Source organism: Manacus candei, unplaced genomic scaffold, assembly GCF_025592945.1.
Source record: "Manacus candei isolate 608988 ecotype Guabito, Panama unplaced genomic scaffold, ASM2559294v1 h1tg000109l, whole genome shotgun sequence".
Lineage (NCBI taxonomy): Eukaryota > Metazoa > Chordata > Aves > Passeriformes > Pipridae > Manacus > Manacus candei.
The window spans coordinates 2,134,762-2,161,617 of NW_026138157.1; the positions used below are offsets into that span (position 1 = coordinate 2,134,762).

Sequence of the window (26,856 nt, forward strand, 5' to 3'; positions counted from 1 at the left end):
GTTACAAAGTAGAAATGTGTTAATCACATTTTACTTTTTTTACCCAAGGATTCTGGATTTATGCTCAAGCTTTTAGAGTACTGAGAATATGATGCAGTTAGGTAAAACTTGAACAAGGTGGGGTCTTTGCAGTCACTATCAAGAACTGCTTTCCCCAAATAATACAGGTTTCATCAGCTTTAAACTGTTCCCCAGTTCCATAGAGTCTTGGCACCTGTATTGACAGCTTAGAGTGACAAGTTTACTACACAAATGTCATCCACCCAACAGCAACTCTTCGGTTTGCTATTGCATGAACACATACAAGAGCTGATACTAGCCTGTTTCAAGAACTCTTCCAAAGCCATCTCTCCCTGAGCCACAAGCAGGACATCTTTGACAATTGCTTCATTTCTCTGTAAATCCACGTCCCAGATCTGACCCAGGGTCAATTCGGAGACAACCCAGTTAACGTGAAGCCTTTTCATCAGCTGTTTCCAGTGACGGTCCTTAAGTGCCTCGGATTTCAGTTCGATAACTAACATGTTTATCTAAGGAGACAAGAAAGCGAATTACATCTTTGAACTTGAGTACAGAACACATGTATTTTAGAAATGAGTACAAACTCACCTTCATGTAGCCCTTCAGAAGTCTCTGAACATATTCATAGGAGGCATACTGTCGCAAGCGGGCGGGGAAGTTCTTCAGTTGGTTCAGCAGACCATCTAAGTTTTGTCGAAGCTGTCAACAACATAAAAGCAATGAAATCTTCTCTACAAGTGCTGTGCACAAAACTGTACAAGTAGTTTATGTACTTTTTACAGATAACTATTGCTAATGAGATATTGTCAACAGTATGGATCTTTTAAGTGTTATACACATTTGCCTAAGATGTGGTTACTCACATTACGGGAATGTAATTTTTTTGGATTAAGATTTATGACAGTCTTGTCACAGGCAGCTTATGGTTTAGTGATCCAACTGCTCTTTACCCCCTGAGCATTGAATTAAAACCAATGCTGTTCACCCAACCATATAATGAAGTTTCTCTAATGAGGTCCAACAGTATATTTAAAAACAGCACAGTTTTTCCTCTGTATGTGCAGTCCAATCTCAATCTCAAAACTACTGGAACCATAAATCTTCTGTAATATCAGATGTGAAAATCCAGTGAATATTTTTCAGCTTAGCATAAAGAAGAAACATGCTCACAAGATACTGAAAAAGGTACCTGAACACCGAAAATGTGACAATTGAGTATGTCTATCTCGAGAGGTCTAATTCCTAATTTGCATACACTTGTGGCAGTTATACTGTCTATGTAAATAGAAGTGAAGTACCTTGCGAGGCTGTACTGAAACCCAGGGTTGTTCTTTCATTTGATCAATCTGTTCCCAAACCTTTGACAGTTCAGACCAGACACCTTTGAGATCCTGCAACTCTTCAAGGGCTACCTGTAGTAAAGAATAAATCAAAAATCAGCAGTTATTCCTAATTTCTTCAATGTTATTAGCATGGGGGAGTTAAACAGAATACTTTTAATATGTCAAAAACCTTCAGACAGCTCGTCAGTTCAACAGAACTGCAATAGCAAGTGACCAAGATGAGATTTTTGCATCTCATAATTGTTTCAAAAGAATAAGACAGACATAGAAGAGATCACAATCTCTTAAAGGCTAGAATTGAACCAGTGTGGAGATGGTGTCCTGATACCTATGCAGCACAGGTTACAAGTCCCTCTTTTAAGGGAGAGGATGATGGAACTGAAACATTTTTATCCACAACTGACAAGAAGTTATGTGAGCAGGTTGTACCTGGACACGCTCTTCACTGCCACTGAGCAGTCCTGTATCTGTCAGTTCCAGAGCCTCCTTGGCCTTCGCACACTTCTCACGATCATCCTTCAGCCTGCCGAATTTTCCTTCGTAAATGGTAAGAGCTTGAAGAGCCTCTTCTGGACGCAGATTTCCCTAAAGTTTGCATGGGATACATTAATCCAATAATCCTACAATCAAGCTGAATGCAAGTTAAAATATTAAATGTTGGTTTGTCTCATTATTTCTCCAGTTTTCTGACAATAAGGCAACATACTAGTCCAGAGTAAGTCTCATTCCAATTTTACATGCAGTTTTTTGCTTTACTAAAAAGCACTTTAGGGAAAAAAAAAAGAAAGCAAGCAGTAGCTTGCTTCTGAATCCTCCTACATGCATAGCTCTGACATATCCCTTGTTTCAGACAAAGCTCTGATAGTCACTGAAGTTATCTTTCTTTCTGCACTTAACAGAGGCCTATGCTTTAAGGGTAAATTTCCCTCTGCAACCAACCCCAAAAATCAACACACCGACAAGTTATTATAAAACCCTCAAAAACACTTCTACCATCATCTAAAATGAAAAACTGCAAAAAAAGAGCATAAAAATAAACTCCGTACTTCTTAGTGAATGCAGAAAATCTGCCTCATTTACTGAATATTATTCATCACTACTTACTGTTACGGGCTTTGTTTTCTCCCAGTCTGTCAGCAAGTCAGTTGTTCGGCTCTCCACTGCACGATCCTCCTGAACTATTTTCATCTGCAAATTTGCTACTTGTTGTTGAATGGCAGAATCCTTTCTGCGCATAATGTCATTAAAGGCACCCCATTCTCCTTCAATGTTGTCAATGTACAGCCAAGAGGAAGGAAACTGGAACCTTTGTTTCTCCAGCAAGCGCTGACCATTGCGATAAAGCTACAAGAGACAGTGGTTGTAAGTTAAAATGACAAAACTAACTTTAAACACAAGGCTAAATACAAATGCTCACTACAGAGATTATCAAATTCAAGTCTGCTTTTAAGAGAACTTGAATATCATAAAGCTGCATCTTAAGAGATAAGCCTGACATTTCTACAAGTAGGAATCATAAGCAGAACAGCATACCTCAACTTGCTTTTCAAACTGTTTGATTTTACGTTTCAAGGACTGCACGTATGTGATGAATGTCACTGCATCTGAAGTGCTAGCAGTGTCCACAGAATGCTGCTCCAGCTCTTGACGGGACTGTTAAGGGCACAAATCAGTGTTTTAGCATTCTAGAACAGTTGATCTGAAAGTGAAAAACTAGAATAAGGACTTATCTTACCTTAGAAATTTGTGAATGGAACTCTGTCATATTCTGACCAAGCATCTGGCCAAATTTGCTGAGCACTTCCTTGTGCCAGGAGTCGTACTTCAAGTTCACCTTTGATTGTACCTACAAGTAAATAATGTTACGTAACAGTAATTTGTCAGCCTTGCTATTTTTTGTCATATGCCCATTCTGAAATTTAATGCATCTATCATAAACAATAATTACAATTTCTTACCTTGCCATAGTCTATGACAACAGGTCCAAATTCCTTTCTGGTTTCTGCATTGTCAAATGTTCCTCTTGCCTTTCTTATCTGAACCAGAAGGGCTTGCCACTTATTCAGGTCTTCTCCGAGACGGTTGTATATGTTTTCAGCCTGCATATCCCACAGGCACTGGTACTGCAGCCAAACCTAATTCAGGTATTTCACAATGTTCAGAATCTTTCCAGTACATTCCAAAAGATGCATTTCCCTCCAACCCCCAGGCAAAACTGAAAGTCTATGTTCATTTTAGCTGTAGCATTACACGGTGTCAGCCTCCTACCTTGACATACTGCTCCACTTCAGTCACAATTCCCATGACAGCCGAGTATGACTCCTCCAGAGCTGCAGGGCCATCAGGCATCCTTGTCAATGCATTACGATAGAACTTCTCTTCCTCAGACAGCTCATAATGCACTCCGACCTAAGAACCATAATTATACTTGTGATATACATTCCTTTCTAGAGCACTCAGATGCAGTTCTAGAGCAACACATTAACATATCGAGCACAATTAATTGCAAAGTGAAGGTAATTGCTCAGACTTAGAGACAGCTTCATTACACTTACCTGATACCTCTGACTTTGAATTCTTGGTAGCGACAGGATTACCATCTTCCAAGAAAACATTTCTTGGTAAAGTTTGTATCTACACTCTTCAATTGGTGGATTCAAGTATATCACCTGGTTGGTTATTCTTAGTTCATGTACAATGTTCTGCAGAAACAGCAAAAGCAATCATTTTTACTGGCAGATACTACTACATGTAGACAAGAATTTTGGACTTCAAGCAGCACTTCTGAAAAATCGACTTGCACTTAAATGGAAGGAGGCAAATATTCCTCCAAAAACAGATGCAGAAGAAATATATATCTCTCATATAAGTCCTAGAAATAATTCCTGCAATTAACAACTGACAATAAGAAAAAAACCCCAAACAAACAAAAAACCTAACCTAAAAAAAACCCCAAAACCGAACCACAAAAAAGCACAACACAAGAAAGCTTACTTTGATCTTGGGTTCACCACCAGGCTTATGGCTCACTTGAGGAGCGTCTGTATCCATGTCAACTTCTGCTTTGTCATCTGCTTGACCAAGAAGAACTTGGGTCCAGGCCCTCAGTCCAGCTTGCAAACGAACACCCAGAATTCTTTCAATCTAAAGAAAATAAGACACATTGGAGGAAAAATCTGCATATTCAGTGCATGAAGATCTCTGTTACCAATATATTCTGACACCTATGGTACCTTAAAGAACCAACTGCTCCTTTACTAAGTCATTCCAAAACCTGAGGGGGCTACAGACAGCTGCAGAGGGACTTTGTACAAGGGCTTGTAACAATAAGACAGGGGGTAATGGCATTAAATTGAAAGAGTAGGTTTAGATTAGATATTAGGAAGAATCTCTCCTCTAAACACATACTACTCCTTGATCTCAAACCTACCTCCATATCCAGCTTATTGACCCAAATTGGCAAATTTGAATATGAATGAAGATTTAAGTCATCCACAGCTTTCTGAACTCTGTTCAAGATTTCGGAGAAAGTCTTGTGATCATACATGCATGTTTCCAATGATCTCACTTCCAGGTCTATTTTCTCTTCAATAATGAGCAGATCATCCACCTAAAATGGTTTAGGAAAAATGGGATGTTTAGTTTGACAGGTTAGATTGAGACAACAATAATTACGCAGTAATGGTTAATCACTTATCTTTATTTTGATCAATCACCTACTTAACCCAAGAGCTACAGAACTGGTCCTCAGCCATCCAATTTGACTTTTGGATAACCACTAATTTATACTTGAAGTATATGTATAAATGTAAAAATTTTGCAAAATTTGAAAGATAAAACAAACCTTTTCCTGGAAACTGAAGACAGTCTCTGCTAACCGCTGGACATAAGGATCAAGTTTGTATGATTCCCACACGAGAGCAATTCCTTCTGCAATCAAAGCCTGCACCTCTTTCTTCAAGCCAGCAACCAGCAGAGAGATGGTATTACGCTCCTCTACCTTCTCACATGTTCGCTCATACGTGCGGACACTTTCAATGAGAGAAATAGCAAATGGGTAGAGCTGGTTTGCTTGGTGAGCTTTGTTGACAATTGCCAGTGGGACACGGAAGCCAAGCCACTTCAGGTTTCGGACTTCTTTTGAAAGTGTAATTATTTCTGGGAGGAAGTTGACTTTCAGTTTCAGGACGTTTCCAGATCGACCTCGAACACGAGTGCTTTCAATGGTGAAAATGCGACCAGACACACCAAGATTGCGCTGCTGAACTTTTCTTGCCCAGTCATCAAAGATCTCCTGAGTGTTGAGCTTCATGCGAAAGCTATCTCCATCCTGCTTTAGCTTCTGACCTTCTACATGGTTCTCCCAGCCTTTACCAAGGACATCCTCAACGCGCTTCATGTAAGCAGTGAGCTGCCTGTCAATCTGTTTCGCCCAAATTATGGAGCCGGACACAGGAGGCAAGTCACGGACGTGACTCATTTTACAAGCCTGACTCTGCGGGTATTGTACTTTAAATTTGTCATGAAGAGACTCAATGTCATCTTTCACACGCTGGATCAGTTGTGTTTGATATTCCCGGATGGCACCGCGGATGTGAGGTCTGACAAACAGGGCATTGAAGCGAGAGAAGATCCTGAACATTTCGTTGGCATTCTTTGCTGTACCAAGCTGATCTCTCAAACGGGCAGTTATTCTTGTTTCAACTCTGTCAATCCTTTCATCATAGCGCTTCATTGCTGCCTCCCAGGCTTCTGTACCTTCTTTGGAAACATCTAATCCATCTACTTCCTTAACATTCTCATAAGCAAGATTGACTTCTTCAATCGCATTAGCATCTGCAGCATCAAAAAGGACTTCTGCTACTTTCATATCCTGTGGTTCGGGTACCTCTCCTTGATTTTGCTGGGCAACAGCAGTTACCTGCATTGGAATCACAGTTTAGTGAGTTGGATGCTTCAAAATTTACCTAAAAATGGATAAACACAGTTTGTTCTAAAAAGCCTTGCAACCCCCCTACAAATTAGTAAATCCTTAACAAACTTTCAGTCATGTTTCAGATTTAAGTGCCAGTAGGAATGGGGTAACATAGATACTTTACAAACTTTCACTACTATGGAGCATAATCTCATTTTCCACTGTGGTTTACTCAAGCTCAAGGATTTATATGTCTAGACTTGCTGTGCTTATTAACATGAGGATGGTCATGTATTATTCAATGTAAGTCAGAATTAAAGCTAAGCCAATTAGCAGGGGTTTGAAACTAAACTGGTTTTGGAAGCAGCCAGTGAAACTGAACGTTACATTAGTTTTGTGTTGGTAACTTCTCTAAGTAACAGTAACGCTCTTGAAGGAGCCACACAAATTTTCAGTTCAATAACAACTAAAAAAATTACCTGAGGTCGCAAGACCCTCACAATAACTGCCCTCAGCTGCTCGTGCTGACGCCTGAATTTCCTCATTTGATCAAGACGACTCTGGAGTTTCCTATGAGCAGGATTTATCCGCCACACCATCTTCAGGTTCTCTTCCCTTTTTCTTTTCACGATATCTCTGAGCAGAACTTGTAGCTTCTCATATTCATCATCCCAGGTTTGGAATACTTCAAAGCATGCAACCATCACCTGAAGAAAAGTTTTAGAATAGGAACTTCAGCTCCCAAATGAAATGCTTCCAGAAAGTCACTGATCAATGCAAAAATACAGTGACCAGTACCACAAAACCATGAACATACCTTTTCAAACTCTTCATAGGCAACATGCATGAGTTTTCTGGTTCCCAACACTTTAAGTAGCTGAGAACTCAGATCTCTTGAAATGGCCTCCACTAAACGCAATGCCCTCTGGATTGGATATTTTGTGTTTCTGATTTTTCTCAAATGGGTAAATATTGCAACAAGGGCCTGCCTTATTTTGTCCAGCTCAGTAGCAGACAGCAAGTCATTCAGTGGGAAGTCTTTCATCAGCGGATTATAGTCATTCACAGTTTCCAGTGCCTGTTTTAGACCTAAATGGAAAAGATTTTGAATATAACTTTTCATTTCATTAACCAAATCTGTAGCTGTAACTACACCAAGGTTCCTCTACCAGTGTTGTTCTATGTACCACAATGCTCAAATTTTGTAACAGCTTAAGTTCCATAGGACATTTGTGAAAAATGTTACTGAAAAGGTATTTTACCTGTGTCTGTGTCGAAGCTGACAGTTGCATGAAAACGTTTGCCATGTTTTAGAATATCCAGAGTCAGAAGAACTTCTGGGCTTTCACGTTTTTCCTGAATGCGGTACAGAGCCCGTTCCAAATTTAACCAGAAGCTTATCTCCTGTAATGCAGTGCCTGATGCAGGATCTCGATCTAATTTGGTCACCTTCAAAGTAATAGAGAGAAAGAGAAGGGAGGGAGAAAAGCATTTAATTTATATGCTTCAACTGTAAAAACTTGCTGTTACTAAATATAATTGAAACATTTAATATCTGCTAGGTTTTAATAATCCAACCTCAGACAGTTTTGGCACTCATTCTGTGAAAAGTGTAGTAACTGCATGCAACACATGAGGAAGTTTAATTACAGAGATCCCGAAAGTGAGTTTTAGGACCCTCATGTAGTATTTTCAGCATGGCCTAAAAACGTCACCTGCCTGCTTTCCTGATCAGTGTCTGGATTCTGGTTAATGACAGATGAGCCAGGCAGGATAACAGATGTTCTACGCTCTCAAATAAGAAAAAGCAACACTGTTCCAAGAGCAACATGTGTTTATAGAGGGAAAAAACTCAGAGTAATACATGAGATGCTACTTTTGAGTAACAGCAGTTCTTTTGAAGAGTAACAGGCAGGAGTATGAGGTTACAAGATAGGGCTGGAGCAACTGTTGTGATGCAGTTGTGGATGCACCAGAGGAAATAAAAAACCAAACCAAAAAGACCTGTTTCTCTCAATCTGCTGAAAAGGTTTTAAGAATAGTTACAAAATTCACAAGATTATTGCCAGTTACTTAAGTCTACTACAATATGTATAAAACAGTCATGCTCTCAGCTACTTGTAGAGCAATTTAGACAAGACTCCAAATTTAAACTGAGTTTTGCCTAATTCTAGACCAGATTTAGCCTAATTTAGAATAGTGTCTCTGGTGACTCAGAAAACTGGTCTAGCCTCAGATCTTCAGAGTATCCTGCATGAAGCAACACTTTACCAGTTAAACTGTGAAGAAGATACAAGGTACTACATAGGTTAGCACTTAGTTGTTTTTCTGGGTTCTTTTGGTTTGCTTTGGTTTTGTTTTTTTACCTTCTGTATTTCTCTAATCCAGCGGTTGACTCCAGACTGTAACTGATTGAGGAACAACGGATCCTCAGCTTTCTCACCAAAGTCTGTAACCTTGGGTTTTTCTCCACGTTCATAACACTGCTTGGCAACATTAGTAATGGTTGCATGAATTGGCAGACTGATCTCTGGAATTTCAATATTCTGCTGCAAATGTAAGAGGCCCATTTCAAGCTCTGCAATCTTTTTCTCAACTGAAGGAGCCATCTTATCTCCGTCCCTGAAAAAGCACAGATATTACTGTATAAGAAGCCAAAACAAAAACCATACACAACACATTCAGGCCATCATCTGAACTGCTTTCCAAGAGTCAGCAACAGCATCATGTGCAACTGTGTGCTTAAACAATTTAACATGACTCACCTTGAGGAGTTACTGTTGTTTTGGGGGTTTTTTTGCATTAAACATTTACTTCAATTCATTAGCACAGAAATGCAGTACTTATACTGAATTACCTGTCTGCTTTGCCAGATTCTCGGATATAGGACTTGAAAAAGGGAGCAACAGCATTGCTAATGAAAGAGTGTAGTGTTTCATATGGAGAGTCTTCACTGAGAGTGAGCACTCTGAGCTGGGAAGACACTGGTTTGTCGGCATCAATCACTGGTGTACGTTTAATGAAGGCCAGGCTGCAGAACAGAGAACAGAGTTACTAACTAATCATTTGGAACTTAAGCAACAGTTAGAATAGTTTTAATCTGACTGCAAGTTTAGCAGTCAAATGCTAATCTGTATCATCATACTTCATAATCTTTCTTCTATGAGAGTTGAATACAAGTCTTCCAAATAAATACATCTTTATACTTCAGCAATCAGCCAAAGTGAACTGCCAATAAGGACTCTGAAGCAAGGGCACACTAAAGAGGCACACATTTTACAGAGCTTCAGAGCCCAATATACATCAAGATAAGTGACAAATATTTAAGAGTCAGACATAACTGAATATTATTGAACCCAAGTTGTATGTTACATTTGTATGTATGCCAAACAAATAAAACTTTGTTCTTTAACTGCAGAGTTAGAAGTCCTAGGTCTGTTCCTTTCAGCCTCATGACACACCCTTATTTTATCAGAGCCTCCACTCTGAAAAGCTATTGCCCCACTTGAATAAAAATACTGCCTGAAAGCACTAGGTAAATTGGAGGTAAATTTGTAGGTAAAGTAGGTAAATCAGCTTGTGCAGGTTTTACATTCATAGGGTAGAAATGTTAAATCTATTTTACTAATTCACCTGTTTGACTTTATTCCATAATGAATGTCAGTGCTGATACTGTAGGAAATGAACTCTTTTTCCTCTTCTCCTTCATCTCCCACATCCTCTGCAAAAAAACATACTGTGTAAGAAATGCTTCATTTCTAACGCATCTGCCACCCGCTCTCAACCATCTTCTGCTATTATCAGGCTATTTTCTGACCCTTAATTTCCACACCAACTTACTTAACTAAACTAGGTCAAATGTAGCTTTGCAATATCTCTCAGATTCAGAATGGGTTCATTGTTTTTTAACGAACTCCATTAACTTTTTTAGGTTGCTATTAAAAAACAATAAAACATTACAACAGGTGAATTATAACTTGTATTCTGAGAGAGAAATCTGCATTACAGAATGTGCATTTACTTGTAGAGATATGCTGCCAGGATAATTACATTTCAGCGAGAACATTAAACAGCTGCTTTTTTCTTTCAAAGGTGGCTTTGTATTTTCAGACTTTTCCTTTGAAAATGATTTGGAAATTAAGTCTCTGAACAAAAAAAACCACCTCTTGACAGAACAAAAGGCCAAGCTATGGGAAGTACTCAGGCATTACCAAAACCAATGCATCACAGATGATGTAATTGCTGGGGATGCAGGCAGTCGTGCTGCAATGCAGTGATTTCGGTGCAGAAGGTTACTGCCTGTTGGGGGACACTCTGGACACATTGCAGTAGATTCTCATCCTGATTTCATTCATACCCTCTTAGGAGATACAGCCTCAGGGAGTCATAGTTGTGATCCCGAGGACCAGAAGCCTGGTCAAAGAACAACACTGCACTAGACACCACAGGAACCTGTATGAAAGCTGTTGGCAGGCTGGGTAGCTGGTGATACCAGAGAGCATTTTTCATTACTCAGAAACATGGCTTCTGTTTCATTGTAATCAATAATTTACATCATGCTATGTAGTCCACAGACAAGCTTCAGTAATAACATTGCTTTTAACAGTGTCAGAGAAAAGATCTCCATATGCTGGTGGAGGTTCCAGATTTGTTAAGTCTGAAGACTGGCTGCCAATCAGAAAATCCACTCTGCCCAAAAAACTGCTATTAAACCAGAAGACACAGATAGAAATGCCTTCTGCATATTGTAAATTAGTATTTGGCTTCTGAAACACGTAATGAGTGTCTCAATTTCTTTTTAACCACACATATATATATAACAATATGTATGCCACAAGCATGGAGCTAACTGATCACCACTATCTTTTATTTATCCTTCCAACCTGAACTAAGGATAACTGACTTCATGAGCCAGGCACGGGACAAATGCAGACATCATCTGCATAGCCAATTAATATTCAATGGATTTTCTTTAAATCTTATTGAATACTGTATCATGAATTCATAAAGACAGTTGTTCTTTTGTTCCCTTCTAGAAAATTAACCCTGCTGAAAAAGAAATCTCAAACTTTGGAAGGGGAAGCAGAAGGATAATCAGTGGAAACAGGTATAAGATGAACAAAGACAGGGTATTTTTAAGCAACATCTTAAGCTTATAGTGAATAGACATCAAACAGAAGAACCTTATTTATGCTTCCCTCAGTGAGCAGCAACTGCAGAGCATACATGCATTATGTCAAACTGTGGCTGTTGACATGTTAAATAATGTAGTATGAAGTATGACTATATTAAGATTTGATATATATCTACAGGAATGGAACCATCAGCACGCTAGGAGTAGAGGTCCAGAAGCTTAATATTAAAATTTGCAAGGTCACGTTGGCAGGCAGGTATACATTGACAGACTGCAGGGGCTTGTTTAATAGCAAGAGCCTGCATTAGTGACGAAGCCTAGTCGTGTTTTGTCATTGTTCATTAGGCTGCGTTCTGTGACAGTAAGAGCCTATTTAGCAACAGATTTGCTGACAATTTTCGAAATAAATGGTAACAGCAGCATGTAAGTAACAAAGATATCCGAGTCAGAGTCTCAGCTTAGCTGCAGTATTTATTTAATGCAGCACTTGATGCGGTTCCGAGCACAAGCAGCACGGCCACCGAGCTGTCATCATGGCTGGGCTTCGCGAACGAAGATTTGGGAAGGCTCTATCAGCATTTGTTACAGGGCCACCGAGCTGTGGTAACTAAACAAAGGCACTGCAAGGTCCACATCTGCGTTTGTCAGTTTCGGGGTCTCGCTAGTTAACCATGACACGACGTTTTTGACAAGCCTATTCAGGTATAGGGGATTTATATTCCTTTTATCCGAGGTTTTGGCGCTTTAGTTCGTCTCAGCGCGGCTGCCTGCCTCGCCCAGAAGGAGGCCGCTTCCCCAGCAGCCTGCGGCACCCACAGCCGACTGACGAAGCACCTTCGGTGCCTCCCCAAGCAGGGGCGGACGCAGCCGCAGCACGCCCAGATCTGCGCCTACAGCCCCGCCGAGCATCCTCCGGGCCTCAGGAACAAAGGCGGCGGCGGAGGCCGGGCTGGGCGGCGGCAGCAGAGTCAGGGCGGCGGGCGGGTCCCCGCTGCTGCCACCGCCCTCTCCGGACCCCGATCCCGCGCCATGCCCGCTCTCTTCCAACCCCGACCCCGATCCCGCGCCGTGCCCGCTCTTTCCCTCTCCCTCTCCCTCCCCCGGTGCCCGGCCGGGCCGTGCTGAGGCGGAGCGGCCCCGCAGCGGCCGGCGCGCCCCTCCCACTCGCGGCAGGGCGGCGGCTCCGGGCGGCCGCGGCCATTTTGCCACGGCGGCGGCCCCGCTGCCGCCTCACCTTTGAGCGTGGAGCGCTCCACCAGCACCGTGTGCACCTGCGGGTCGGAGAGGAACTTGCGCATATGCTCCAGGGCGCCCTTCTCCTCCAGCGCTGCCTCCAGCGCCGCCGGCGCCTCGCCGCCGTCTTCCAGCAGCAGCGGCACCAACTTGCGCAGGTGCTTCTGCAGCACCGACACGTCGGCCACGTTCTGCACCGCCGAGCCCGACACCTCCATGCCGCCTTCCTCGCCGCCGGGGCCGCCGCCCCCGCCGCCGCCGGAGTCGGACATGCCGAGGCAGAGGACACGGGCCGGCGCCGCGCTCCGCCCGCCCCGCCGCGCCCCGGCTGAGCCCGCCCGCCGCGCTGCGAGCCCCGCCCGGCCGCGCCGCGGGGGAGCCTGGGACGGGCGGCCCGCCCCACCCCGCCCCGCCCCGCCCGCCTCCCGCGGCCTCCGAGCGGCTCCCCCGCCTGCCCGCTGCTTCCCGCCGGCTCCTCCCGCCTCCCGCGGCCTCGCTATTCTATTTATAAAATGACAGAATGGTTTGGGTTGGAAGGGACCTTAAAGATCATCCGGTTCCATCCCCCTTGCCGTGGGCAGGGACACCTTCCGCTAGACCAGATTGCTCACAGCCCAACCTGGCCTTGAACGCTGCCAGGGATGGCGCATCCACAGCTTCTCTGGCAACCTATTCCAGTGCCTCACTACCCTCCCAGCAAAAAGCTTCCTCCTCATATCTCATTTAAACCTACTCTCTTTTGATTTGAATGCATCCCCCCTTTGTCCTGTCACTACATGCGCTTGTGAAAAGTTCCCCCTCCCTCTTTCCTGTAGGCTCCCTTCAGGTACTGGAGGGTTCCCTTCAGGAAATCCTTCCACAAGGATTTTATCCAAGTGATTTATTCTGGAAGAAGAGGGCGGGATCCGAGCGGGAAGGGGAGAATCCTCCCCCCCGCCCCCATCCAGGCCTCAGCGCCCTGGCAGCACTGCCCGGGCCAGACGTGTTCTGCTGCTGCTGCCGCCGCCCCAGGACCTGGAAGAAAAAGCAGTTCCGAGGCTCATTTGTCCGAATGAAAATTGTTTATTTCACGTGGAAAATTAACCCAGAAACCTTAACAGATGGCACAAGTGACATTTTCCCACGAAGATAGCAGCAGGCCAACTGCAAGGCTTCTTCAGTGAAGAGCCACCCCCGACTCTTGCACCTCGGGGGCTTTATATACCCAGCCCAGCCAGTCCTGCAATCATCCTTTAATGAATCCAGCACCCAAACCATTAATCCCAGGCTTTTGTGAGACTGTTTCCCAAACACAAAGGACACACAGGGAGCAAAAGCACATCACTGAAAAAGGGGACTTAAATTAAAAAGTAAATCTAATCTTTAAAAAATCTTAAAGGTCTTTTATAGCTGCCACGTCCCAGTGTCTTTGACTGATCAAGGTATTAGATGAGTTTAGCTCGCTGCCACGTCCCAGTGTCTTTGACTGATCAAGGTATTAGATGAGTTTAGCTCACTGCCACTGAGATGGATGATCCCACTTCTCTGTGCCCAAACAAGTACCCTCCTCCCCTGGTCCTGGCTGACATTTGAATGTGTCTTGGAGAGGGGGCTGTGAAGTCCCAAAGCAATTCCACTGACTCTCCAAAAGTACACTAGGGATGGTGGGTGACCCACAGACTGAAACTTCAGTTTTTGCTCATATGTAGGTGGAAAATGGAATGTTGGCCCCAAAAGAGAAGCAAAAACTGCCTCTGAACCCCACATGCATTTCCTCAGATAGATAAACAGGGAAATGCAGAGACCCTCAGGTCCAGGATCTGTTCAGATGTACTGCACAAGAAGGAAGCTGGGGTGAAATATCCTGCCTGGCAAAGAAAGTCCTGAGTTGTAAGCCACTACACAAGTGTAACTCAGCAAAAGTGTCTAGGTCCAGCTACAATACTAGGAATCCTGAAAGCTCAGCCACATGCCCTGGCTCCTCCATTTCTACTAAGGGAAAAAGCATGCCACGCTCAAGTAGGTTCCTAAAGGGTTTATGAGTCCAGTTGAACCTTGACAAAACACTGATTTTATTAAGTAATAGAAACACCAAACCTTCTTGGTTGGGGAAAAAAAAAAGATCTGTTCAGCAAGTAAGTTTCAACCACAAGCACCAAAAGAGGTGATTGGTTTTTGATGAATCAAAACCATTTAAACACCTTCCCCCTCCACTAGAAAGGTAGAATTTATTTTTGATGAAGAAAAATAACTGTAGGTACCGATCTGAATATTGTATTTACAGAATAGTTACTGAGACAGTGTTTAATAAAACACTTGCCTATTGCCATTTTCCAAAGTCTAGTTTGCTCACACCTGATCATTCCTCTATATGTAGGTTATGTTTTAGGATTGCTTTTCACATGAAAAAAATAGCAAAATTTTCTAAGCTGCCTGAATTCCAAAGCTATCCCATATCTGGTGGTGTCTGACTACTTTCCAATGGGGGGAGAATAAGCTGCTTCTTACATCCACATAGTAAGTGCCAGCACAGGCCAAGCATCCAAAAATGCAGGCTAAATTAACATTGTGGCCTTCAGGATGTTCATTAAAAGGGTGTTGATAATATTCTTGAGCAACTTTGATGCATGTGAAGCGTAACTTTGCATCTCCTTGGAGGTGAGCTCAAGAGGTGGTTCCAAGTATTGGCATGCTTGTCCTTCTAGGAATCATCACCTGCTGCACCAAAACCTGACAAAATATTTGTAGCTTACGAAGTAAGATACAATATTTCATTACTGTTGCCAGGAAAAAAAATACAAATAAGGAAAGTTAGGAAGTAAGAAGAAAGCAGGACAGGGATAGGAAATCACAATTCAAGCAAATATTTATATATATTGCTGTCAAATTGCAGAGAAAATAGGGTCAAAAAAATCCCCAACAGTAGGTTTTAAAAATAGAAATGCACCATGTCTGACAAGACTTTATGGCATAAAGAACAAGTCTTCAATTCTGATATCTAAATGTTAGGCTACTTGCAACTAAAAGCTAGCGTAGGTAAGACACTTTGTATTCCTTTAATCACTTCATCCTTACCTACTGTGCCAAAGGGAATGGGAGAATGATACCAAGTGAGTAAAGGGAAATTGAAGCAGAGACAAGACAAACTAGCTTTTTGCACAAGTTCTCTTGTGGAGTTAAAGCCTATGGAAAGAAAAGGCTTTAGCTTGCTCAGTCAGGGTGAAAAATAGTTTGCCATGATCTTTCACTAGTTAATTATAGATGTCCTTTTCTTGGATACACACAGGACCTGGCCCTTCTCACAGGTATGAGAAGCCACTGAAATCAGTCATGCAAATGGCAAGACTGACAGTATGACACATATGCCCTACAATTTAACTAAAGATATGTATTTCAGAGAATGAAAATGAGAACTGTGACTTGTCAAGGCAGACAAGATTTGCTCCTGGCAAATGCCACACAACATATGTAGAAACAGAACCTTTTTCACACTTTATAAAAGGAACAACTTAAGGGGAGAAAAAAGTTTCTTTCCCTATCCTTAATAATAATTTAGTAGTATTTGAGACCAAAAAAAAAGCAAAAAAACCCAAACAAATAACCATCAGAGCAAATCACTCGCTTTCCCATCTCTAATCCTCTTGCATCTTTAATTCTACAGCCAGGGTACCACAAAAATTGCCATGGCAAACCCTTCATGCTAGTATGAACCCTTTCAGTGTGGTTTTCACAAAAATATCTAAAATAGCTTGAAGCAATTCTGTGAATGCCCTTCTCCCCTTTGTAGTTAAACAGTGGAAGCCCTCTCCCCTTACCACCACAGCTTTTGAACCCTGCACGTTGTGTGTGTGCAGCCCTCCCTGGGGTGGGAGTGAGTGCAGTTCCCTCGTGCCTGGGCCCAGGGAAAGCCAGCTACAGTCGTGCTGCTCTTCAATTACGAGGGGAAGGGATAATCCATTACCTTCTTTAGCTCCACAGTAAATCCTCCCTTGGGAATTTCTTCATACAAAAATGTTTAACTACATCAAAGCTTTATTTCATAAGGTAAGGACAGCTCGAGCCAAGTCTCCTCATAGAAAAGAAACTAATCCAGGGAGACAGTGATATGGTAATTAGAATGGCATTTCTTAATTAGCTATACAGTCAGAGTCTCCACACTCACTGCACACAGCGAGGACAAGATCAGAGGGGCAGAAATGCTCCACTTTCAGGTGGGTGGCCTGTAATGTGTTCCAGAACATTGGGATAACCTGGAATCACAGTGATCTCCTGTAAGTACGTTTGGGAGGCACATAAAGCAAATCTAACAAACCTCTAAATACAAGCAATGGGTGCTACACCAGCACCTTCCTTTCCAATTCTACAAAGCCAAACCATGAAAGCAATGCCAAAAAAGGTTGTTGGTCAAAGCCCCCAAGCTTAATTCCCTTAGAGAGAAAGGATTAAAGGTCACTTCCTGAACATGCTTGCAACTCAGTAAGGTATTTATATGGGAAAAATGTCATCATTGTCAGTATTTTAAAAATATTGCATTTTGAGAGATATTTGACCCTAATTTCCTTAAGTGAATGACTGGATTCTCAGTTGTTTCAATATCTAGTTTTTCATTCATGATGTGATGTGTTTACTACTGAGCTCAAGCAGAAAGCCATTTCTTTCACTATGCAAAGACCTAATTTATAACTCAAATCTTACATTTATAACTCAAGTCAGTAGTCAGCTGTTGATCCCAGGTTCACTCCCTCCCCCAGCCCTCCCCTTAATGAATGTCAGCTTTATGCGAGTTACTTCCTTAGCTCTTTTGAAGACTTTTATGGGTTGCAGAGGGAAAACAACTCCTACTGCAGACTTCAGTTTTTCCCTACATCTTTGCCACTTGACCACCTACCACCTACCACAATATAATCCTCGATTTTTTGGCTACTTTGCTTGACACCTGTCAATATAGAAGTGTTACAGGGGAAAATACGGTGGTATGAAAGGTGCATTTTCCATAATTGTAGATTGGAGTTTTAGCAAATTCCTTTTAGTACTGATTGGTGCTCTACAACTGAAGTCTGTTTTTTTCTACTGAATATCCATTATTCCTGAGTTGTTTTTTCTTTTTTTCTTTTTCGGTAATGGCCTTTCCGTATTTCTTTTGCTTTTGTGAAATTATGAAATTATTTTCATCTGTACAGCTGACTGTGCAAACAATGATAATCTGAACACACCCCCAAACCCCCTGTGTTAAATTTAGTTTCATGATGAGCAAGTAAAATTCACATGTTCTTTATTTGTCCATATAATACACCCTTTTTTTTTTAAGTTTTAAAATTAGATAAAAGCATATTAAATGGCAGGTGTATGAAGTTCTTCAGAAACAATGCCAGAACAAAAAATCGAATTACAAAATGTTAAAAAATATGTAGGTACATTTGAACTTAACATTCCACTAATGCATAATGTTACAGATATTGTCTAATGAAAAATAATTGTGCCACTTACCTATTTTTGCTGTTTCTAGGAACTTTTTATTCTGTACATAGGACGATTCTGTACAAAATATGAAGTCTACATTTTTATTACTTATTACCATAAAACAAGGTACAATGTATGTACAATATTAAAATGAAGCCATACTAAAGCCACACTAAAAAGACACTTGTAATATTACTTTTGACATTCCTGATGTACAGGTGTAATTTTGGAAAATGGGGGGAAGGTGTCAGACAGAACTTTATGAAGAACAACAGTCACCAAAATTCTACGTCAATTTTTCTTTTTATTTTGGATGTATTAGTTTTAGAATTGTTTAGTACAGGATTATAAGAAGTATATAAATATTGATAATAAACATGCTAAACAATTAGTGGTGATAGATTTTGGAATATTGCCTAAGCAAATGTTTAGTGGCCCAAAACTTCAAATATGTCTTTATAGAGACCTTCAAGCCCTAAAAAATACCACAATATTTCCCTTTTTGGTGAGTGTTTATCTTCAATAAAGAACAAAAATAAAATCTAGACAGTGAAAGATGTCCCTATACGTTGAGCATCACACAATCAATCAAACATTGATATACAGCTTTTTTATACCCCCCTTGGGTAACATAGGAATAATTCCTTTCAGCGACCTCTTGCACAAACATACTGAACACCCAAAATCAAAGGTAACTGATAATCTACCAGCTAAAGATGGAAGTTCAAACAATGGTATATCAAAATACGTAGACGTTGCTTTACACAATTAAAAAAGCACCCTTTTTCCCTCAAAAGGAGAAGGCATCTTTAAACTGCTTTCATATAGTTTATCCTAATGGTAAAGCATATTCTTTTCAAGTTTTACAGGAAATGTTTTCAGACACAGTGGACATTCCACTTAAAAGATTGGGTTGGTCTTGAAATTTAGTTGTTGTAAGCCAATACTTATCACTCACAATTTTCTTCCAATAGACAACGTAACAAATATTGGAAATTGAATGTTAAATGCAACCAACAAACAGCAGGCACTACATCTGCACAAGGTTACTATGAATGTCTGCTTTGAGCAATTCTTTTTTATGGATGCAGGAGATGTTATACTTCCTTAAAAAGTAGAACAAAACTGTTTTTAAAGAAGCCACGTTTTTTATCTCTTTATGCATCAAGACATTAAACATTAAGTTATATCATGTTACTGCCAGAGACAAAAGAAACTAATCACCCATTCAGAATAGCAGAACACATTTCAAACAGCTTTTAAGCAGGATAAGTAAGTCAAAATACTGGCCACCCTGAGAGAAATCAAATATTGAAGACAAAGCACTATATTTTTAAAGAGATTTTCCTCCCGTGCTTTTCCATCTACAACAAAAAGCTCATTACATGCAAGTAATCTTGTGGAATATATAGCAGCATTTGAAGATCATCAGCAACTCAGATGCATTTTCAGTTCACTTGTGAGGTGTATTTGCAGCACATGTGCTCTTTACAACAACAACAAAAAATATTTTCACGGTAAAATTATGGTCACTATCTCCTCAGCTCTTAGACTCATTTAGAAAGAAGCAGAATGGAATTCAAGAGTCTGTTCTCCTTTTTTTTTTTTTTTTTTAAAAATAAGCTTATGATCTTGTGTTACCTGAAAGATTATGTTCACCTTTCAGATAAAAACTGATGCAACTGAAATCACACATAATATCTGCCACAGAATACTGAACTCCTAGAGCCCAAGAAAAATGCTGAGTATTAAAAGCTCAGATAAGGGAGAAAACAGCGAAAGAGTTATTTTATTGACTTGAAAAAACTTAAATGAAATTTCATATTCAGTCTATTCCCAGTCATAGTAAACAAATTTTCATTTTAGGAAAAAAATCTTCTACCAGTTCATACCTGGAATACTGGTGCCATATTATACACTAAAGACTGGAAGATATGGCTTTAAATCTACATAAAGGATTAGGATGTGGTATATATAGATATATATATATCTTTATCCTAAGTAAAAGAGAAATGATTTTACAGAATTCTTAGAAAGGAATGATGACTGAGGATTGTCACGAATGTTACCAGTTTGTAAGCCATGTTTTATAATACGAAAGAATAATTGTGTATTTGCAAAACTGCTGGTATATTACAGGACAGCAATAATGTGGAAACAACTGTAAAGGTGAGAAATCCTAGAAAAAGTTTAATACTTATATTTGAAATAAGTTTACTTTTGAAAAACACATTTATCATTAGTACCAACTATTGGTCATTCACTTATTTAGACGGAAAGAGTTTATAGAATGTTTTTCTCAAATACTACAAAAACTGCATGTTATCAGCCAGTTGGTACTATGACAACACCTCCAGGAAATTGTGTCCACTTGATTATAGTCAACCCAATATTCTGCAAATGGAACTGGGTAATTTACCATTGTTTGAACTACTAATCTTGAGCTGCATACTCTATTAAGTTATTGCCTACAGAACTGGGTTGAAGAAAGCTTTGACTTTGTGTAACTGATTGGTATGGCACAAAAAAGTAAGTTCTACTGTAGAACTGAGTCCAGAAAAAAAACTTTTCCTCCAAAATAATATTTCACTGTAATAGTTTAATGCCCATCATGTGATATTAATTCATCAGCTCTGCAATGTGATTCCAAGGCTTTCATGGTATAGATATCCTGAGGCAGTTCTGACTTGCGTCGCACAAGAGGACGATCTTTTTTCTGATCTTTCTGTGCCTGAAATGAAAATAGAACAAAGTTGGCCAAACTTATTAATTACTAAACAATTACTTAAGAATATTTCTTGCACGCAAGTATTTTGACTTATGGGAAAAGAAATAAAAAACATATGGGAAGAAGTTTATACTTTCTTCTCTTTACCAGCTATGCAGTTTCAAGTATTAAAACCACTTTTTTGCTCAGAGGAAAAATTAGAAACAACTAAGAAATTCTAAGCTATTAACAAAAACAACATTACTACCACTTCACCAATTTTACCAATGCTTTCAAAACCACAGTATTCCTATCAAAGTATCTTTAAACTACGTAATGGTGCCTTTATGTAGTTCCCATGTCTCTCTCACCTACCCTGTTTATTCATGTTCTTCTATAAAGAAGATGGTACTTAGCAAGGATATCCAATGGTCTGTCAAGTGTCCTCTCAGAGACTGATGCAGGAATGCTACCTAGCTTGCTTTCTGCAATACTCTAATCCTTATATCAATTCTGGTGACCAAACTTATCCATCTTCTTGCAAACTTATACTTCTCACAGCTTTCTAAAAGTTTTTCTTAATAGTAAGGGTTACTGTTTGAAAACATTCTGTTATCTTCACCAGGACAGGATCTTCACCTTTGAATAACTGGCTTATAACCTTTTAATCATCTCACTCACTCCTTGTACACTTTCTGAGCAAGGAAAGGCAAAATAATTTTGTTTGTACCTTTCTCCACTAGCACTGGTACTAGGCTCTGGAGTGAGTGAAAGGAGGCCCCTCTCCCCATCACTGGCTAAGCTATCCAAGGTCTGAAGCAAGGCAGAGGTTTAGAAACTTTAGTAAGCCCAGTGCTCCTCACTGACTAGCTCTAATGAGCATTCCCATTCAGGAGAATGTTACCTCATTCATTGCCTTGGACAGAGATATAATTCAGCCACCAAGATTTACCTGTAATGCGCTGGAATCCACAGCATACAGGAGTGTTTAAAAAACAATCATTGAGCATGTCTTAGAGGCATTTCAGCATTTCTTTTAATTTAGACCTTCATCCAAAATGCTATAGTATAAATAATAAATAAAGTATAATCTTGCAGGACAACGACACTGGAATTTTAAGAAAGTAATACAAGAGGTAAGGCTGACCACATGCTTATTTTTATTAAATGTCTTATTGGATACATTGGTTCAAATTAACAGACTTTATCTGCAATCTCAACTCTTCTTTCCAGCTCCATTTCTCTGGTCTTAAACTTTGCTGGACTTAGATATATTCATAGTACTATATAGTACATATTTCTACCAGAAATCTTAGTGATACTGCAATACTTCCTGTCACCTCTCCATTTTCCATGAGTTCCAAGTTGAAATATCTACTTTGAATCCTGGTATTTGAGTTCCACTTGACTGAATAAATTAAAAACACCTGAAGATTAGTAAGCATTAGCTAAAGACAAAAAGGATGGAAATGACCTTGAGAGTCCTTGCTCTGTAGCTGGTAACAGAACCTGACAGATGGTGGACTGAGGAAGAAGACCCATGAGTGGGCAAGACAAAAGCACACTTTACATATCTTTTCAAAACACAGGAGCTCTAGCCACTAAGAAGGCTCTGAACAACAAATAAAAAAATGTACAAAATATAGTGAGATTCTAATGCCAAGTTTTTCTTATGAAAAAACAAAGCTGTTTTATAGAGAGGAGACTAGAACATGATGTGGTAGATTTTAGCTACAGTTCTAGCTATCCTCAAAATATAATTATTGTTCCCATTATGATGCAAAAAGCTATTCCTAAGAGGAAAAAACCCCAAAGTTTCTGCAGAAGAAATGACAAAAGAAACTATTACATAGATTCACTAGATTAGAAACATAACACTGTATTCCTGGCTGCTACAGTATCACTTGAAAGTAGCAGCTGGGATGAAGTTTATCACTCCAGGATAAATGGTTACAAGGCTGAAAACACAACAGAAGTTTTTGTCTGCGATTAACAGTCACTTAAAAAATCATTTAATAAATTAGAGCACTTTGCTATCTTCACAAGGCTTTACCTGACAAGCCTCTTCTTTCACTGTCTTTTTCAGCGTCTGCAAATCTTCAATTAAAGGCCCATCTGTTTCCATTGCAACAGGACTGTTCAGCAAACTCGTGTCACTATATGTCGGGTACTAATAAAATGCAAAGTGTTAAAATAATCATTCTTAGTAGTAATACCTAAATACTCAGAGTGCATTTGAGCATTTGAATTATATGACTAGTTACATGAGATTAGCTTCGATATATTATGCTTCCAGGCACAAGTAATAAATTTTAGAATGGAACTCCAATACTTGTGTTTGGCAGAAACATCCTGCTGAAAAACACAGTGAGCATAAAAAACCCCATGGTTTGATTATCTGAGACTGAATTTTAAAATACTCAGATTTTGCCAGTACGCCTACTTGGGCAATTAGTTATGTGAAACCTCATTTATATGCTGTCTAGTGATTTGTGAACCACGGAGCAACCCAAACACAACGATTTTACTTTTGGGTGCAATTCTGTGCTGGAAGAGACAATACACTGTCAAAAGATCAAATATAGTTAATACACATTTAATATAATTTCAAAACTTTTCTGTTTCAGAAAGTAAAAGTCATAGAAGTCTTTTGAGAATTAAAAAAAAAAAAAATCTTGTAAAAACTCTTACAGTCCAGCAATCTCAATATTTTATATTTTAATTCCGATGAGGTGTATATGATCTTGAATTCAAAACTCACTTATGCACGCAGATTTTTCATCAATTTTTCCTCATAAATATTTTAGTATCTGAGTATACCAATAACTTAATGCATGGATTTAATGATTATAATTATTCTGAAACCTTAAAATGTATTCTTGTGTCTTGCAGAGCCAGGAGTAGCTCTGAAGAACAAGAATTCTCAGTCATTAGACAAACTAAAAAGTTAAAAAAAATTCCAGGAAAAAAAGAAACCCCTAAAAGCCATTATGTAGAGTGCTGAAAGCGTTTATATCCTTATCTAAATTCAGTGGAGCACTCAGTATTAAAATTAATTAATTGCTTCTAATTATTAGCTCTCTTCAAGTATACTATGCAGAACATACTGTATAAGGTTGTGTTAACAAGTTTCAGAAAACATACATTTACAAAAAGTTACTTGGTAAGAAAAGGAAATATACACGGTAGAAATTTTTTTGTTATTACTACAAATCAATCCCCCTTATTAATCAAACATGCAACAGTTCATTGTTTGTGATAGCAAATGACCATGTATATCAAGTACTCTTCAAGCAAGGCTTTTGTATGGCTTATCTCATTAGATAAATGCTTTGTCAAAGTCAATTACTGCTTTCATATGAACAGCCCTTTTTGATTAATTTAATTGATCTGTTGTCAACTGACTTTCTTTAAAATTTTGACAGATTTTATTTAAGCAGTTGAGTAATTGTTCCCTGAGAAATGCCACAAGAAGAAAAAAACATTTATGAATTTCCTCCTTCTTAGACAAAAAGATTACCTTATGGTTTCTGTTTTAAAATAGCACTGAGATCAGAAAGTGTCCCACTTCTGTTTACAGAGTATGGTTTCTCCCTCTTTCACCACTTTAAACTCAGCTAGATTGTGTTGGAAATACACAGTACAGTAAGTTTCTTGCTGCAGTATAGTAAAATTCTGTCTGTAAAGTAATTTAAATGTTTGGGGTCTTTTTATTCATAGCAGAATGATTGAGATAAAGGAAAAGTGGCAGCATTCTCCAAGCAAATTAAGGGGGTGGGGAACCCAGGCCAAACCATTCCCTTCTCCCATAATTTCAAAATATAATGAATAGTCTAAAGGACCTTTGTTTATCAGAATTTGGTTTACATCAAGTAATGCCTGACAGGATGTTTTCCTTTAGGAAGAACCTGAGGTGCAGGTTCCCCAGCAGACCGGCCCAGTGCAGGTATGAGAACAAATGCAGCAGACAAGGACGTACAATATTACTTTAATCCATGTGACACAAAGGAAAACTGACCAGTCATAACTCACAGTTTGCAGAAAGATCTCTTTTGTAATATATTGTTTGCAAAACAGCTTTTCAAGAGAAACCAATTATGGCATCTCTATATTTTTCCAAAGTTTTGCACAATAACTTTTCAAACCGCAATACAGTATATGTCCTATTATAAGAAAAGGAAAAAGTACTTCATATCATACTTCTAAGAAACCTTTTTTTTTAAAAAAAATAATTACTTGCACAAGAGAAAGGTTACAAATTTTAAAAGTACTTTTATTGTATATCTTTCATAATACAATTAGTGAAATTGCTTTATTTCCATGATCAGGCAGACCTGTTTCCCCCACTGATATTTAACAAAACTGAAGTATTTAAACATGAGCATGTTAATCTTTTCTAAATACCTGGGGATTTGATTTGGCTAGATTTTCTATTTTAACCCATGCTTCTTCCCGTTCCTTCAATTTTAGCTTCTCTCTGAAAAAAAAAAAAAATCATGTAGAAGTAAAAGAATTCAACAGAATAAATTATTCAGCTATGCCTGTTTCAGTCTACTGCCCAAAACATCGCTGTTGACAGGATAATTTGCATCATATATCAACAGCCCATGACCTCAAATCAACATTAAAAGGGAAAAATCTCATAGGTTCTCAGGAAAGCAACAAACTGGTTGATAGCAGTTTATCTTTAATAAGTGTACATTGTTAAAAGAGTTAAAATTAAAACAGAAAGAAGTCTTGATCTATGTCGAAAGCATGTTTGTGTTTTAACTTCATAATACTTGAATTCTATATTGAAACATAAGAAGTCACTAACTGCCTGCAAAAACGGGCAGGCATTTTTACTGTCAGCCCAACAGCTTCAGGTAATAGTTTAAAGGAAAAGGCCCAGGGACATTTTGAATTGAACTCTAACAGAGTTCAATTCAAACAAAACCATGCTCATTCTAGGAGTTGCAAGCCAAGAGGGATGAGCCAGAATGCTTTTTTTTTTTTTTATTAAAGTAGCAAAGGTTTGTTTCCTTACGCCTAATGCAATTTGATATGGTAAAATCTAGGATTTTTTTTTCCTTTCCTTCTTACAAACAAACATCTTATTGCAGAGATCACAGTGATCATCTGCCTTTGAAAGCTAGTAGAATTTAAAATGACTTTGAACTAAGAGGGCTAAAAATGCTCTCAGCCTTCAATTCATAGAGCAGTTGATCCAAATGTTAAGAGAACAAAAAAGAAAGACCAGTTGTATCCAAGCACATACACAATTTGCCTCCAGCTCTCAAGTTAATTCAAGCTGGGAGGGAAGAAGTCTTTAACTATCCCCTTTTTAAGTTCCTGTGTGGTAGGAGATTTTTTCTGTTTTGTTTTGCTACCATGTCACTCAGCACTCTCCTTGCTTTAGTTCACATTCAAAATACCACCCAAAAAACTCCTAAAAAACAGAGAAGAGAAGAGTGATTTCTCATTTTAAAGGGATTCCACTTATTTGCTATGTGGGAAAAGATAATTACAGACTTTTTTTTAAGAGCCAATGCCCACAATTTTGTCATCTATAAACACACACACTTTAAAAATTTGCTACACTACAAGCTCATTTCTACTTGAAATGTAATAAGGAACTTCAAAACTTGGACAAATCAATCTACATTGAAAATCTGTCCCACTTCCAATATATCAGTTTAAAATAGGTGTACAATTTAAACCACTACTTGAAAGAATCCCTGTTTACTTTGAAATTAAAAATAAAATTTAAATCCAGGTATTTTCGGGACCCATTTTCTAACTATGCTCCCAGTTCCTAAAATGAGACCCAAACCACTAACACTTTTGACTTCTCAGTCTCACTTGAGCAGGATTCTTCTGTCAGATAAAGTCTAAACCCAGTACTACAATACAGTAACAACTTGATTTCAGGTAACTTTTATAAGAACATGAAGATATGCTCACACACAATGCAATGCTGAAAAACATTGGAAAAGTATTTTGGGACAGAGTGACAACATGAAAGAAAATAACACCAGGTAAATAAAGCATGCTGAAATAAACACAGGATATGAACTGAACTGTT

General features: G+C 39.3%; 2 protein-coding genes across 3 annotated transcripts in view; both read right to left on the reverse strand.

The window, feature by feature from the left end:
- Positions 1-12,937, reverse strand: part of DYNC1H1 (dynein cytoplasmic 1 heavy chain 1) — a 44,998-nt gene extending 32,061 nt beyond the window's left edge. Inside the window, exons 1-20 of the mRNA XM_051769629.1 lie at positions 12,648-12,937; positions 9,913-10,000; positions 9,137-9,310; positions 8,646-8,901; positions 7,542-7,728; positions 7,097-7,368; positions 6,759-6,986; positions 5,209-6,285; positions 4,795-4,974; positions 4,359-4,508; positions 3,920-4,066; positions 3,633-3,773; positions 3,323-3,499; positions 3,100-3,210; positions 2,898-3,017; positions 2,469-2,708; positions 1,794-1,949; positions 1,320-1,433; positions 610-720; positions 321-530 (exon numbers count right to left, since the gene is read on the reverse strand). Coding sequence (XP_051625589.1) covers positions 321-530; positions 610-720; positions 1,320-1,433; positions 1,794-1,949; positions 2,469-2,708; positions 2,898-3,017; positions 3,100-3,210; positions 3,323-3,499; positions 3,633-3,773; positions 3,920-4,066; positions 4,359-4,508; positions 4,795-4,974; positions 5,209-6,285; positions 6,759-6,986; positions 7,097-7,368; positions 7,542-7,728; positions 8,646-8,901; positions 9,137-9,310; positions 9,913-10,000; positions 12,648-12,918 — 4,410 coding nt within the window. The 5' untranslated portion in view covers positions 12,919-12,937. The remainder of the gene's footprint in view (positions 1-320; positions 531-609; positions 721-1,319; positions 1,434-1,793; positions 1,950-2,468; positions 2,709-2,897; positions 3,018-3,099; positions 3,211-3,322; positions 3,500-3,632; positions 3,774-3,919; positions 4,067-4,358; positions 4,509-4,794; positions 4,975-5,208; positions 6,286-6,758; positions 6,987-7,096; positions 7,369-7,541; positions 7,729-8,645; positions 8,902-9,136; positions 9,311-9,912; positions 10,001-12,647) is intronic.
- A 4,943-nt stretch (positions 12,938-17,880) lies between these two features.
- Positions 17,881-26,856, reverse strand: part of PPP2R5C (protein phosphatase 2 regulatory subunit B'gamma) — a 79,068-nt gene continuing 70,092 nt past the window's right edge. For both annotated transcript variants that reach the window (XM_051769630.1, XM_051769631.1), the window contains 3 exons: positions 25,197-25,269; positions 22,846-22,962; positions 17,881-20,816 (listed from right to left, as the gene is read on the reverse strand). In XM_051769630.1, the coding sequence (XP_051625590.1) occupies positions 20,685-20,816; positions 22,846-22,962; positions 25,197-25,269 (322 nt within the window). In that variant the 3' untranslated portion in view covers positions 17,881-20,684. The remainder of the gene's footprint in view (positions 20,817-22,845; positions 22,963-25,196; positions 25,270-26,856) is intronic.